General features: G+C 37.1%; 1 protein-coding gene across 7 annotated transcripts in view; it reads right to left on the bottom strand.

The window, feature by feature from the left end:
• LAMA2 (laminin subunit alpha 2) overlaps positions 1-16,235 on the bottom strand; it is a 379,531-nt gene that overhangs the window by 104,548 nt on the left and 258,748 nt on the right. For 6 of the 7 annotated variants that reach the window (XM_054819583.1, XM_054819586.1, XM_054819585.1 and 3 more), the window contains 7 exons: positions 15,606-15,794; positions 15,275-15,513; positions 10,614-10,731; positions 6,552-6,686; positions 5,782-5,906; positions 2,380-2,466; positions 1,289-1,482 (listed from right to left, as the gene is read on the bottom strand). In XM_054819583.1, the coding sequence (XP_054675558.1) occupies positions 1,289-1,482; positions 2,380-2,466; positions 5,782-5,906; positions 6,552-6,686; positions 10,614-10,731; positions 15,275-15,513; positions 15,606-15,794 (1,087 nt within the window). The remainder of the gene's footprint in view (positions 1-1,288; positions 1,483-2,379; positions 2,467-5,781; positions 5,907-6,551; positions 6,687-10,613; positions 10,732-15,274; positions 15,514-15,605; positions 15,795-16,235) is intronic. The other variant, XM_054819587.1, reaches the window with a different exon arrangement.

Here is a 16,235-nt window from a genome sequence, read left to right as displayed (position 1 = left end):
TGAAACAATGTTCTGCACTGTGCAGTCCCCAACCCTATGTGCCTCTGACTACTCAGAGAAGCCACACGCTTCATTCTTGACTAATATGATACCTTCAGCCATTTTTAGCACTTCTTCAGTTTCTTTATTTTTTCAATTTGCTTTTAAAATGTTTGCAATTTGTTTGAGCTGTACTAACTGATTTTAATATTAGACAGCTGTACAGCTCTGGGTATTGAGGTAAAGATTGAATGCATTCTGTGGAAAAAAAGAGAGCCTTTTTTTGTATTTATCTACTTGCTTTGATGTTACACATCCCCACACAGACAAAAAAACCCCACAAACCTGAAAATGAAAAAGCTCCAATTAAAGTTCTATAACATAAAAATCAGGTAAAACATTAAAATCAGTTAATTTTGCCTTGCCAATATACTCCAAGATGCACAGATTAAAAAATATTATATGCTGTGGACTTACTGCATCCCTATTTGTATTCTACTTTGAAATGAACAATGATGGCCTCGAGGGGAAAAAAAAAAGTCACAATAAAATTATTTCCTACTCAGCCGGGGGAGATGGAGGAGAGGAAAATGCCTTATTTCAGTCAGGATTTACTAAGTGTTCTGGAAAGGTTTTACTACCTGAATTTTTTTGATAAGACATAAGCATACAATATCACGGGAAATGAGATTGTGGGCTCAAAACGAACACTATCCAATTTCATGGAAAAAAAAATTCCAAATAATAAAAGACAAGACATTTGGTAGATATCAAAACTGAAGATAGGGCAAAGATACCTTGGTGTTTTAAGGCTATTAGTTTTCTGTTTTAAACAAAGGAAGTTCTTTGTTCCTGGCTATATTGTACTATCATTCCTTATGTCTTTTAAATTCCAACGGGTGGTTGTTGAACGAACATGACCAAGAAAAGCTCTGTAAAAACTTTCTGTGTGACTCATGGCATAGACCGTTGCAATTTCTGGTTAAACATTTAGGACAACACTAAAAAATTCACTAAGAGCAAATATTGTCACAACAGCAGTGACAACGTTTAGCAAAACTACAGACTACAAAAAGAAATCCTTCAAAGCTTTGTTGTCAATTTTCAGTGAGCATATTAAAACACATAAAGAGTTTTCCTAACGTCTCAAGGCTTGTGAAAAAAATGGACCAGAATGCCAAACTGGTAAGAAAACTGGCAACTATTTTCAAAGATACCCACACAACTGACTGATGCGCAAGCAGGGGTGAATTTCTGAAATATGACAAACACAAGCAAAAATTGTCTAAAATTACGTTAGTATACGTACAAATGCATTTCATGCCATCACGTGCATGCCGATGTTCACAGCCAACACACTTCCACCCTGTGAATCCAGGCTTGCAAGTGCACTGTCCAGTGACGGGGTCACAGGGGACAGGCAGGGAGCCGTATCGATCGCACTCACATTCCTGGCAGGAGCCTCCTGGAGTTTGTGGGTTTCCCGTGTAGCCAGAAGAACATCTAGACATTGCAAATACAAAACCAGGTTTGGCCAACTGAGATGTATAGTGTACTATAATGACTACTTGGCAAGACTGTAAAAAAAATGTATATGAACATTCATTCATGAACCATTAAAAAAATCTTTGGTGCTTTATGATTCAGTATGTATTTGTAGAGGGAGAAATGTTGCAAACTGTCCAACAAACTGATAATAACTTTTAACCAGGACATGGAACAGTCTGGATGGAAGGAGTATGCAAAAATGATTCCACATCCCTAACAGTTTTCAGTGAAACTTCTGTTATACCATGATAAAAAAGTTTCTACATTAGCAATGTTTTGTCTGTGGACCTTTTTTTTCCTAGTAGCCACTTGTGTTTTGTGTTAGAAGTGAAATCTCATAGTAGACACTTGCTAATTTTGATCATCTTAATCCCACAGAATTGCTATGGATGGGACAACAGCTGCTGTTTAGGTTATTAATTTATAATTTGGTCATTAATATGTTTATATGTAAGTGTCTTTCATGGTCAGTGCCCATGAGGACACAGCAGTCGCTAGAACAAAAGTATGAGTGGCATCAAGACAGTCTATAAGCATGGTATCTAATTTTAGATAAATAGGGTATTTTTCAGTTTAACTTCTGAGGCCCAGGGGGGGAAAAAAATATCAGAAAGTAAGACTAGGACAATATCTGTGATATAAATAACATTGATTATCAATTTACAGTGGGTTTACGTAAAAAAATGCCTATGATGGTTGAGTTTTAACAACATATAAAGAGGAAATAACTTATCCAAAGGCATGTATTTAAACATTGGTAAATATACGTTTATAGTATTGAAGGACATTGCTCTCCTTCATGTCTTGCCTGCCTTTCATTGTCCCTCTTTCTTCTTTTTCCATTCACCCTACCTTTCACAGTACTGGCCTTCATATCCAGGTGGGCATGCAGTACACCGGTAATCACTAGGTCCTTCCGCCACACAAGAAGGGCTGAAACTAAAACAAAAGCAAATAAAAAACGTTTTGCACTCTATTACATCATTTTGCTCTAGTCAGCTGTGCAGAAAGGCCCATGGTAAGCTCCACTCCTAATATAAATGGAAGCATTTTCTTATCTGTTTATAAAAACCAGTGGGATATCCCTCCTTTCTATCAAGAACTTTGTGAATGGATGTGAAACAAAAAAATAAGAAACTGAGCTAACAAATATCCAGCCTTTCCAGTCTGATTTAATCTTAGTTTAAATAAAAGGAGATAAGTCAGGAAGATTTACTCAAAGGTAACACATAAAGAGGGAGAACAGAATAAAAGTCATAGCCATGTAGAATGTTCCAAAAAGGCTGCATCAGACGATATTCTCAAGGACGTACTGAAGAGAAAAGACTGGCCTACAGAGAAAAAAACGCCCTAAAAGCTACCTTCTGCATGATCAGGCAGGGGTCGCATTTTAATCATAGAAGACACTAGATTATTTTTACTAAGCCATGACATAGATGAATAACTAGTGACTGCAATGTGTACCTATGGGAACTATGCAAAGTAGTATGTTGCTGGAATATTAGTGCATTAAGTTCCTGCACAGACAGTTAAAATAAACAAAAAGAGTAGGAAGGGGAAAAGAAATAGAACTAAATATTAAAATGGTGCAATACTGTAAAACTCTCAGCTCTTTGTGGAAGAAGAGCCTGAAAAGCACAGAGGTGAGCTCAGAGCTCCTTCTTGGTACAGTACAGTCAGCATCCTACTCTAACTTGCTTATAATGCATTAAACCGATAGAGCTTGAATGAGTATATAAAATTACACCTTTGCAAAAAAAAAAAAGTAAACAAATTGATCTATTACTCACAAACTCATTATCCAACACATTTTCAACTCTATAAAAATAGATCCACACCCCTAGGAACAACTCATTCTCTCCTTTTTTTTTTTTCTTTTGAGCTGATCATGTTTGAAGCTGACTGCTGATTGTACAGTAGTATAAAAACAGTATTTAAAACCTTAGTGTAGTTTTTTTAAATTTGATAAATAAATAAAAATAATTGCACTATACTCATTCACAAACATTATCATGCCAGTCATGACATAATAAGATAATGAGATAGCTCATTAGCAATCTGCATTTCATGCAGATTATGATTACTTGCCTACCATACAATAGCTGCAGGTAGATTTTTTTTTTCTTTAATAGTATCTTGAAGAGCTTTCACTAAGCAGCACAACACACACAAATCCAAGGTGTGATACCTTCATTCTCTACCTAATTCTGTAGCTTTATGGAATGGATCTATCCCACCTAGGCCTATCCATCTAAAATTTAGGCATGTAGTCTAAGTCAACTGTTCAGTCATCCTTTATCAGCAGTGGAAAATGGATATGCACAGACAGGCATATACACTCATTTGAAACACCTCCTCCCCCGCTCTCTCTCCAAAGGTGGTTTCCTTCAGTTTTAACATGGCTGAGATGTATAGTTGTCTGTCCCTGCATTTACTATACAGATACCAAAATTGTTGATGGCTACAGCTAACAGAAGTGGAAATCCCGTCCATGACGTCTTAGAGACATCTGAGTTAAGCCCTATAAAACCCAAGCAGTTTTGTTTCTGGATGTGCTCAGATCTGACTCCTCTCTCCACTAGCACTAAGAAATTGGATAACTATCTCATAATTAAGTGTATTTACTAATTTAAGACTAGGTATAATTCACTTGTCTCCTATGAAGGCTTTTGAACAAAACAAGCCTCATGATCACTTTTATGTGAGCATGACAGAAAAGGCCGTGCAGCTGCAATGAGGATTGGCACTTTGCTTGCTCTTCCTTCCTCAGGCAGCTCAGCAATTTGAGTGCGCACCCAGGGCACACGCACTACCTGCAGTCCCCACATTTCTCAACCGTAGAGCACTTCAGCAACACCCACCTCCTGTGTTTTACATCAGCTTTTGGGTAAGGTATTGAAGTGATTTCTGGAGCATAGTGTGGAGAATATATCTAAATTCTTGTAGTTGTGTGCCATAACCACCCAGATAAAGACTCCTGCTCATTTTCTGATCTGATACCTGTATTTCTGGGCAACTAAAGATTCTTAAGCCCCAGAAAAAAAAAAAATTGATTGAATGATGTTTTCAGCAATTCCTGCTGCATGTTAGTCACAGAAAAAGCTTTTTTCCAGTATATTTGCTGATGTGCAAAGCTGAGAAGCTTGGTCGATCTTGTTCTTTGCAACTTGAATGTCCTTTCTTGATACTAGTGGGTAAAACACATCACCAAGTTGTAACAGAAAACATTAATGAAAAAGGGTACTACTTGAAAAAACTTGGAGTTAAGACCACATTATAACTTTCTGAGATACGAGGTATTTCTTTAAGCCCCTTTTATAATAGTTTTGCTTGTTCTCAGTTTGGTATTTATGAGGCTTAGAAGTCTTCATAAAAACACTTGCTGTGGATGAAAGACCATGATGTGTTTGGCTACTGATGTTTGAGAAAGGGACTCCCTCCTTCAAAATAAACCTCAGACCACCCCAAATGATAAAAGGAAGAAGCAAGAAGCAAGAAGAAGAAAAAACCCCACCTCTCAGATATACTGGCTGAAATGCTCACTAAAACATCCTGAAGGTCAGACAAAGCACAGAAAAATTATTTTAAGGAACACTTCCAACCTTTCAGGAGAACGATCACGAAACACAAACCTTTTCAGAGTGGTACTACTGTATGATTCCAAATATCATTCAGAGCTTTTCAGCAAAACAACAAACAAATCTCAAGTGCTAAAGTATCATCTGTTGGGAACACATGCGGAGACATCGTGGCAAGGCTCATTAGCATAAAGCAACCAATAAAATTTATGCTGCAATAACTATATTGCTTTTAAATTATTCTATCTTTCACAAATTGCCTAAAACTCATGTAACGTTAAATAAGGAATCAATAAATTCCACAGTGGAGCAAGAAAGGCACTGTAACACATTTATACCAACGTAATATATGAGCATAAGACTTTTTACAGCTCCCTTGTGGCTATATTGTACTTGAGTTCTTCTCTAGTTTCATTTGTGAGAATACCTTTATAACACACATTCCTTATCTGTTGACTATTGCATTTTCTAGCACTTATTAATTTATTCACACAAATTGGCAAGGGAGCAATTTCCGACTTTTAAAGGAAGATCAATTAGCAAAAGCAGATACAAAACTTTTTAGTATGGCTTACACGATGCAATTCTCCTGTAGCCATCTGAAAAAGGACATAGAGAGCCCAAACCAAAGTTCTTGGTTGCTGGAAAGGTAATTTTGCATCATAAGTTTGCTTACTTGTTACTAGAAATGGATAGGGGACAAGCACAAGGTTGACAGTCATCTGGAGAGCCTTGGACGACGCCATAAAATCCCAGCGCGCATCTCTCACAGTGGTGACCAGCAGTATTGTGCTGACAGTTCTGCAGAGGAAGGAGACAGAATGAAAGCTATATTTGATAATTACAAGAAAGCAGACAACATCTTGTTCCCAGCTTCATTTTGATTCATAATTTCTCTCTCCCTGATATGATTCGCAGTGGGATTGCTTGCATTGAGCATATATCAAATGCCTGCTGCATTATATATGGGTTTACAAGGAGAGAGAATGGAGGCCTGTAGCTAGCCAGATGTATCCTACAGAATTTCTTATCCCATTCATCCTTCCTGCCCTCTTTTGTTCCAGCCATTCAAGCAGGAGAAATAATCAATTAAAATTCAGTCTTACTGTATCAGGTCACACATATTATTACCTATAAGAGCAGTGTTGTGTTTATTGCATGACACATGGTACATTGCCTCTTTAGTTTGCAGATATTTAATTTTTCTTTTTACACAAATAGTAATTCAGTGTTGCTAAAACACTGCATAATCTGAACTCTAGAAAATCAGAATGGAAAACTTCAAAGGTAGATGGTTTGCTTTTTTGACCCCCCTTTAACTTTGACATTTAAGCTATTTAAGCAAAATTGGATTAAAATACTGTCCTCTATTTTTTTAGATCAGTTACACAACTTAGGAATTTTACATTAAGATTGACCTAGTGCATAAGTTCAGAAGCATAATACCTGACAAATTGATGTTTCAGGGTCACACATAGTACCGTGTCCATGACACTGACATGGAACACAGGTGCCTAAGGACTGAGCAGGTGTCCTTCCCGCAGGTGAAGGTGGAAGCCTATAAAAGCCTGGAGAGCATGACTGCAGTAAAACAAGATGCAGAAGAAAACAGATCATTACAGAGTGGACTAGGTATGGGGGGCATTGCAAGCTCATCTTTCCAATCACCGGATTTTACAAGTCGTGAAAAGAACCCAACAGGTTTCCAGCTGTGTTACAAACAATATACAGTACTTTACAGATAACAAGAGCCAGCCCTAATTGGAAACATTGCTGAAAAATCCCTGGAGCACTCCACTGGCACCAGGCTTTTCTTATTACAGCTTGAGAGACCTTTCATTCAGATGCAGAACACCTCACTCTTCTCACTGTGCATCAAGCATCATTCCTTTCATTTCTTAAGAATAAGGTTTGTTTTTGAAATAAATTTTTTGCAGGGACTGTGGAGAGCAAGCATGATGATTCTGTTTCCTTCTCCCGTGGTGAGTTTTTCAGGTTTGACAAGCTAATATTTGCCTACATACTGCCTGATGGATAATAACCAAAAGCCGAATGATAATAATCAAAAAACTGGCTGCATGGCTGCTTTATTTATAGATATATAATTTAAAGACTATAAAAGTAAAGAATTGAAAATATTAAAGGTTTTACATGTCTTGGGACTATTAGCCCCAAATCAAATTTATCTATCACTAAGTCTCCCCTGCCCCAGCTTGGCAATAAAATTCTGAGAGCAACCCAAAAATTACTAGCAAAGCTGACACACGCAAAATCAAGCACTCGATCTTTATTTCAGGCTTATTATGCAAATATATGAAAGTGTCTACATAGCTCCCGGAAAGCACACAGCTATGGCAGCATAAAAACACAAACAGGACCATTTTGGTGGTTCAGACCATTAGGGGTAAGTGCGTACAGAAAGGTTACTCGTCCCACATATAAATCCCAGCACCTAGTGGTGCCAGGAGCCTATGAAGGCTGTCTGATGAGGTCATTCCTAATGTTGACCTCAACTTCTGCTTTTTGGAAAGAATGTGAATAGCACACTTTTCACATAGCAATAAAATGGATGCAAAATAAAACAAAAGAGAATCTAGAGTAAGTAACTTTTTGCGATAAAAAGCAAGATTCTTCAGTCAAGCACTAGCTGACGTGCTAGGTTCTATTCATATGACACCACTCTGGCAGTTTTATAATCATTGGCAAAAACTCCAGGAGTCTAAGTTATGGAAAAAGCATAAACACAATTATTTTCTTTAGAATCACAAAGAAAGTAATCTAACTCACTTCTGCTTTTCCCCTTTTATTTTGACTTAGACTACATTAAGATCCCTGAAGCATAGAAACAGTCTATCAGCTTTTTCATGGTTTGTGAAAAATTCCAATTTAGATAAATAATCTCAAATGAAAGTAATTTTTTTTCCTTACTACAATTTACTAATTTTTTCCTCCCTCTCCATCCCCAGAAGAGTCCTTGTCCAAACATAAAGTGGTACAAAGTACAGCTTTACAAATTCTGAGTAACTTTAGGATTGGGGTATAAATATATGGTACCTCAAACAAATCGAGTCTCTTACTGTTTTTTATAATATGCTATTGACATTCTTCTCATCTATTTTGATCTAAGCATTTCTGAGATGAAATGGGACACAGACAAAAGATGAAGCAAACTACAATTTTTATTACTAGTTCAGAAGTTTTTCAGAAGTAGCCATTAGGGAAACTCTTACCACTGCTTTTTCAGCCTATTACTGGATTAATAAAAAAAAAAAAAAAAAAAGAAAAAGAAAAAAAAGGATATAAAAGTCACTTCTAGTAAAAACTGCTGTACGCATAGTCCTCACAATGCAATTACAGGATAAATCATGAAATAGATACATATATCCTGTTAGCATTTGCTTAAAAAATGCCTGGGTATCAGGTACTTTTTTCTCCTGCTGAAATTAAATAAACCTTCACAGAACACACCATAACCGTCACTGAGCACACTAAAAATAAACTAAGTTATGAGCATGTGAAGATTGCACAATTAAGCACGAAGTATGAAGGTTGCAAGTGAGACATTTATTCCAGCCCCTGGTGGGTGTGAATTAAAATAAAGTTCTAATTACATTATCATGTATTTTCCTTCGAAAATGCAATTTGTTACAGTAATTTTACTGAGCAACTGCTGGAGCCCATTAATTTCTCATATGTGTATTTACACACATTCAGGTGTATGGTCGTACTGAAATATAGTGCAAAGAAAATGCCTTCATTCGCCTCCTTGCACATGCTGCCTTTGAACTCACTGTTCCTGCGTAACACACTCACTTGCTGCGTAACACAATCCTGTACAACATCGGAGGGAGGCAGAGTTCTCGCAGATAACAAGGTGTCTTTCCCTTCATTTACTCACTCCAAATGTTCTCCCACCACTGGTTTTGGGGAATGTTTCACAAGAGCCCACTCAGTCCGCATCTCTGAGGGATTTACGGAACACTCGAGGTGTTGTTCACTGCTACCTCCAACTAGCAATTGCAACAAAGGCATTTGGGATTGCTAGTGCTGCTTAAAACCAAAAATACGGTGTTTTGCACACAGAAAGACTGCCAGTCTCATCATCAAAAGCACATACAGTCAAAAATATTAACTTATACTCTGCAGTCGAAGTACCACTTCTCTGGTACCTATCATAAGGTACATTTTACAAAAGCATACAAGTCAGCTGGTTTTCTATAAAACTTGGACACTTTTGAAACATGCAATCTTCAGCATGAAAATATTTAGATAAGCAAAAAAATAAATATAGTACACGTATAAGGAGCACCAAGCTCACTTAGTTGACCAACACTTTTCTCCCAGTGTTCAAGGAGTTAGAAATTTACCAAACTTCAAAGGTTCAGGACAAAAGTTTCCATTAGTATCAGATCTGGTTTATTTTATTTGAAGACACAGTGATTCGACTGCTTCTAAGAATAAAGCAAGATATACTATTTGGACCATGTTCCAGAATTTCTGCTTCTCTTTACAATCAGCTCCATCACTTATATAAGGGGTACTGAATTTTGATAGGAGGCAAGCTTTTGTGTATGGGCTGAGCAAGATCTTCTTATGGGAGTCCTATGCCAGCACTGGAAGAAGAATAATTGTGGGGGAGTAAAATGGAAAGCTATCTGCCAGAATTCAGCAGCCCTTTTCATAGATCCACTTGGATAAATTATAAGCATTCAGAATACTGACAGTTTGAACATGCACAGTAGATATTTCCTAAAGCTTTGAAAACATGTTCCATGAAGCTGTTTTAATGAAGCACAGACATGCTACAGAATGGTTCTCGTCCACATTTTTAATGCATTTGCAGTGCTAATTTGGGTAGTCAAGCATGCAAAATAAAAGCAAAAAGGGCAACGTTCATCCTATTAGTGTTGGTCCATACAGGCATGCTGTTGGAACAGTTTCAAGAGGAAAGATCAATGTGAGGAGTCCACAGGTTCTCAACTATCAACTGCCTTTTTGACCAACTGTGTTCAGAAGGCACTATTTCAAGTTTTGCTTTTCAAATTACGACTCTTTTTAAATGTTGTCATCTGAGTTATTCATTATAATGCAAACACTGAAGAAATCAAAATTGAAATGCTGTTTAGCTTTTTTTCAAAGCAAATTATTTCAATCAATTGTACAGCTATTAAAACTTTATATGGGAATTTAAATGTCAAACAAGGCAAACTTAAAAATCTGGAAAGCCTTTACAGAATAGAATTTTAAAATTCTGCATGGCTCTGTTTAGGGTGCTTGGTGCTACAATTATGTTATTACATTCTTTTAACTTTTTTGTTTTAAAATTAGTTTTTATACTTTATTTGACGAATTTCATTCAGCTGACAGATCTTTAACTTTTCAGGAACAAGTAGTATGTAATCCTTAATTGCCAGTTAAATGAATTCACACTCTATTTATCACACCTTACTAATGAATGGACCAAAGACGGTATAAAGACTTTCACTGGAAATCAGGTTAGTACTGTACCTCACAAGACAAGCCAGAATAACCCAATGGGCAGTCGCATTTCTCAATGAAGTGAGCCTGAGGAGTCATTCCAGACACATTGCCACCTTCAGCAACTTCCATTGAGATCTCAGAAATCCTGAAAAAAAAAGGAGCAAATGTCTCTAATGAGATTAGTCAAGCACTAACTCAAACCCAGTTAGTTCATGGTCAGCTGGCATGGGAGAAAATGGGTCTTATTTGGTTGTTTGTAGGCTTCCTCATCCACAGGAGACACACAGCACTATTTTTGCCTCTCGTAAGGAAACAACAAAGCTACCACCACCTCCAGTCTCATTTTCCATTTCTAGGCAATAGTATAACTTTTCTCTCCTGCTTGATACTATCTCTTTTTTTCATCTCTTTTCAGCCAAACTGTTAAGAAAAGCTCATATCTGATTCTTCTTTTGGAGGAACTCATTAAGACAATAAAGTCACATACTAAATGCAGTTCCAAGTCATGATTCTCAGAGGTACAGCAATAAAATTGTTCACTAAATGAGCTTTTAATGAGGCAACTATTTAAAAAAATAAAATCAAATCTATCCTGAGCAACTAAAGCAACCTAAGAAGCTCTAGAGCAGACTTCAAAGACATTGGGCTTTTGCTTTTTTAGCAGGAATTTTAAGATCTATAGACAGATATCCTTTTTTTCATTATTATTATTATTTTTCATCGTTAAGATCATTTAGACACATAAATAAATTTAAAGCAAACGAGAAATCCTGCTATAGAAGCATCTGCTAGTATCACAGAGGGATATGTTTCATAGCAGAGTTTCTGACATTTTCACTTTCCAAACATGTGCTTGATTGTATCAATAACAATATCCTTGCCTCTCAACCACTCCCTGTCCTTCTAGCCTGCATACTGACCTGCCAAATAGGGTTGAGTACATCACGGACAATGACAACAAACACAGTATCTAACGCAATACACTTAATCCTAATGTACCGCATTGCTGTTCTTTTAGCTCACTTCGTTATTTTGGGGGTTTGTTAGTTTGTTTCAACGAATGCTGTGGTCTGGAACCATTAGTGTCTTCGAGAAACAAAACAGGAGGAATAGTGCAAATTTTAAAGCTTCAAATATATTGCCAACTGAAAAGAAAATGTCAAAGAACGTGTGACCAACTAGCTGAATAAATGCTGATAATGCTGCTAGAGTTTTTTATTTATTAAGTGTCTGTGCATAAGGCTAATGCAGAGGAGCTCACAGAACTGCTCATCTCCACCTCATGCTCGTAGTCCGTTCATCTACTCCCACGCCTTGATGACTGAGTAACTGAGTGACACTGTCCTGCGCGTTGGCATATAGGCACCGATGTCAGGATGAGTGTAGGAAAAGCAAATGCCCACCGCTGAACGAGATGAGAGTTTGGTGATTGAGCTGAGATGCCCAGACCCTTACCTCTTGATACCTTGTGTCAATGCAAAATCCCCAAATCATAACGTAAACCCTGTGCTCCCTGCTTACTACCTGAAGAAAGGGGTTTGGTGGAGCATGGAAACTGAACAAAAAACCCCAAGCAAACAAAGCCAGGTCAGAACAGAAGACTGAGAATAAAGAGAGCAAAACCATTCAGATGTGATATGTCAATGTAAGCTTACACTGAAATCTCTGTACATTTCATGGAAAAACGAAATCTGCCTCCCCATCACCTTCAAGGCTGAGGCAATGGTCTGTGTGCGCAAAAACCTATTTACTGTCAGAACACTGAATTTACATAATAATGTACTCTGGGACCACAAAGCTACCTGTTGTTTGTGTGAAAATGTTACTTAAGGAAGGTCAGGCTTGGCTGATTCTTGGAACACGTCTAATAGGCAGCAGTCCAACAACTGCTACCTGATCAGTGTCAGGGATATTGAAATAATTCACAGTCCAATTGAAAGCATACTTCCAATTCAAACTAATTTATTATCACAGCCCAGTTGCCTGAAAAGCAAAACAAAATCTAATAAAAGAAATGTTTCAATTTAGAGCGGTGAATGTGGAAATGAGGGCAACAAAATGAACAATATAGGAGGAAAATGTTTGGCTTTGGATTCTGAGCAGAAATCTCTATATCACTAGTAATGCTGCAGCTTCGAAGCAGAAACAACATGAGCATTGCTGCTAAACTATATATCTAACACAGTGCTAATGCTAGAATTAGGCTGTTTTTATGCTTCCAACTGCTGCCGCTGCTTTGACTTTATTTTAAAATGCTTTTCCTGTAGTTTATCACTTATCTGAAGCTTTTAAACTCTGCAACTGAAATTAAGGCACTATTAAAAACCTTAAAAAATTTAAAAAGACTTTGTATATAATATTTTCCTCCTCCTATCCACAGTTTCTTTTGCTTTATACTTATCTACAATGCACAGTCAGATAGAAAAAGAAGCTTTATTAGTTTAGAACAGGGCCCTTAGTTGGAAAGCACAACACACTATTTAAACAAATGCTTTATTATAAGTCACTTAATGCAAACATATGTTTAAACTTGAGTATAAATATTGTCCTTTAAAGGCTTTCAAAGTATTTTTAATAAAAGCCTTCAATTTTTACACAAGCTAATATTCCAATAACCTTTAAAAACATTTTGGGGGATTTATTTTGTGGTCTTAAGCAAAACTTCCTCTGTTGTATGATATGCAAGGTTATGACTTCAGATGGAGAGTTACCAGAAAGAACAGATGAACTCTTTGCTAAGTCCTGCTGTCATATAAAATGTCACATTCTGAAATGCGATGCTGTAAAAATACATTTTGGTTCTTTAAGTGCCACCTTGCAAACCTGCCCTGAAATGGAAACGGCCTCCTCTGCTCTGTTATATGCCTCATTCCTAGGCAGCCTTGATAAAATGGTGGTGTATTACAATGCAGGTCTAGTTCAGTCACGACAGTCAGAACAAAACCTTGAAAATGGAGGTTCCGTTTCATAATTTATGTTGCTTGAGCTGAGGTAGTATTCAGTTTTTGCTTCCACGGCTGAACTAGGATCTGTAGTGCATAAAGGGAAAGGGAGAAACACACACAAAACACGGATATGCTTCTCAAACTTTCCATGTTGCACCGGAGTTACTCTCATATCTCTTTCCATGGGAATTCCCTGTGCTTGTAATACAATATCCTAAATTGACCATGCCAAAAATAAATGAAACCAATGTAAAACATTTATGGCATCTGTTGTTAATATTTAGCATGTAACCAGTGCAAGCTGGATGAATACTTTTCTGTAAATGACATACTTTAAATAGAAACAGTAGCAGCAACAATGACCGTGTTTTCTGTCACACAGTGCTGCAACGTTGCATTGTATCTGCCCCTACTATTCACCTTCAAACTCCAAAGGTCATGTTCTTATAGACCTGTTTGTGACCTAGAAATCTGGAAATAATTTTAGCCTATCACTTCTATGACAGTCATTGAAAGGACCTCTGGAGACCTTTGGAGTTTATCTCCAATTATTCCTGTATCCCTGCTAATAAATTTTGCTCACAGAAGATACTGTGAATTCGTTATCAAAAACTTTTAGGAATAGTCTACGTAATCTATTCCACAACTTCTTTACCCCCAGGAATTTTTCTCTCATGTCTAATGTGAATCTTTGCTGCTGAAGTTTAAGCTCAGTTCTTTTTTGACTTACCCACTATGGAAACAGGGAACAGATTCTTTTCTTTCTCTTTGTGACAACATTTTATGGATCTTAAGGCACTTTCTAATTTCTAAATAAATGTGGTTCTTTACATCTTCTCTCACAGGTCATATTTCCTGACCTGTGATGATATTCACTGTTACTTTCTGAACACTTTAGTATTTTTTTCTTGAATTCCAGTATCCAAAACTCGATGCTTAGGCTTTACTAGCATTGGGTGGAAGTAAAAGATTAATTTTTGGCACTTTTCAGGCCATACCTGTTTGTACACGCAGCTAAAATATTAGCATTTTTCAACAAGAATATCATTACTGAATCACCTGGTGATATGTTGTAAACAACAGACCTCTCTTTGAAGAATAGGTAACTAAGCAGTTGTACATTCTTTGTTCAATCAACTGTTCCTTCAAAGTGTAAAATCTTATAGCTGACCTTTAGATTGCAGCAGATTTTTGTATTATTCCTCTCATCTTGCTCTCTGATGTCCACTTCAAATTTAGTAAGCATTATCTTTATTGCATCATCTAACTTATTAATGAATAAACTGAATAGAAAATGTTGAATATATCTGCCCCTAATATATTTGATTAAGTAGCATTTCATTAAAGGAGTACTCTTTCATCTTTGAGTTGTTACCTCATTTCCCACTTGCAAGAGAAAATTCCTTCATATACTAACATTTATATTTAATTACAGCATCATGTTTTCATAAAGTAAACATTCATTCAAGAAATACTTTGGGTTTGTTTCAGGATGCATGCACTTACATGTGTTTTCTCTTCTAGGATCCTGAAAATAAGGGTTTCATTTCCCTGTTGTGATTTAAATTTTCTGTTGAACAAAATTTCCCTCTCCTGCATCTTCTGCTATGCTGAACGCTAACTCCTCCTGTTCTTCTCAGAAACTGCATATAGCTTATGTTATGAATACAAATACTGCTGGGAAGCTCTATCAGGTTATCTGTGACTACTGCACCATCTCAGACCACCGCATGAAATAGTTACCTGCTCTGCCTCATGATATTGCCATGAGTAGCCTTAATAAGAATGTAATGAACATCATACAACACATTCAGGAAGTCTTCCCGAGATACAGATCTACTTGGTCTTGAGTCATCTCCATAATGCTTCCATGTGAAATCTGCCTGGGACACCGTCCTGTTGACACCTGGGACATCCTGATAATATTCCCAGGGCACAGTGTTTCTGACTCTTTGGTCATCACCATAATATTCCCATTTATGCTGAAAAACAGTAATACAAAACCAGATTATTAACAGCATTAAAAAGAACCAGGTGCTTAAGTTCTGGGGAAAAAAGCAGATGGAAACATTACCTCTGTCATCTCTATCTCATGCCTTGTCAGCTGCCCAATCAGAGGGGCAGCCATATGCCAGACAATAATTCTTGTATGGCTGGGAGGCCCACCTCTGATGATGACTTGCGGGTAGTAAGTAGTAAAACCTGTCTCTTCTCGTGCTTCAAAGTAGATGGCGTATTTCAGTTTCCCTCCATAAGCGGTCAGCTAACAAAGCAAAACACAAAGTACAAAAAGAAATCTCATTTTCAGTTAGCTAAAAATAAATTCCTGGGCATATGTAGGAGCTAGATACACTCTGCACCTGTGAGCAGTCTGATGAATGTGTGTGTGGTAGAAAATAGCAATACGTGCTTGTGGAACTATCTGGGGACAAGGGCTGTGTTCAAAAATACCCATCAGCAATTTGTTATTGTACTACACTAAAACCAAAATGTTATCTATTTCTTTATATGTGCCTTGGTGCTCCCCAAAGTTTGTGTTTAGAGAGAGACACATCTAAACTTTCCCAAGCCAAACCAAGAAATACCAAAAGTGCAAAATAAATCATCACAGAGGCGCATACCAATATCCAAGGATAGTTATTTCAATAATTTTCTCCTGCGTAACTTACAAAGATCAGGCATTTTTTGTTTAAAAAAAAAGTTT

The sequence above is a fragment of the Grus americana genome, chromosome 3 (genome assembly GCF_028858705.1).
Source record: "Grus americana isolate bGruAme1 chromosome 3, bGruAme1.mat, whole genome shotgun sequence".
In the NCBI taxonomy this organism is placed as follows: Eukaryota; Metazoa; Chordata; class Aves; order Gruiformes; family Gruidae; genus Grus; species Grus americana.
Note: the sequence above shows the minus strand (reverse complement) of the source record. Positions and strands in the feature narration are given on the sequence as shown.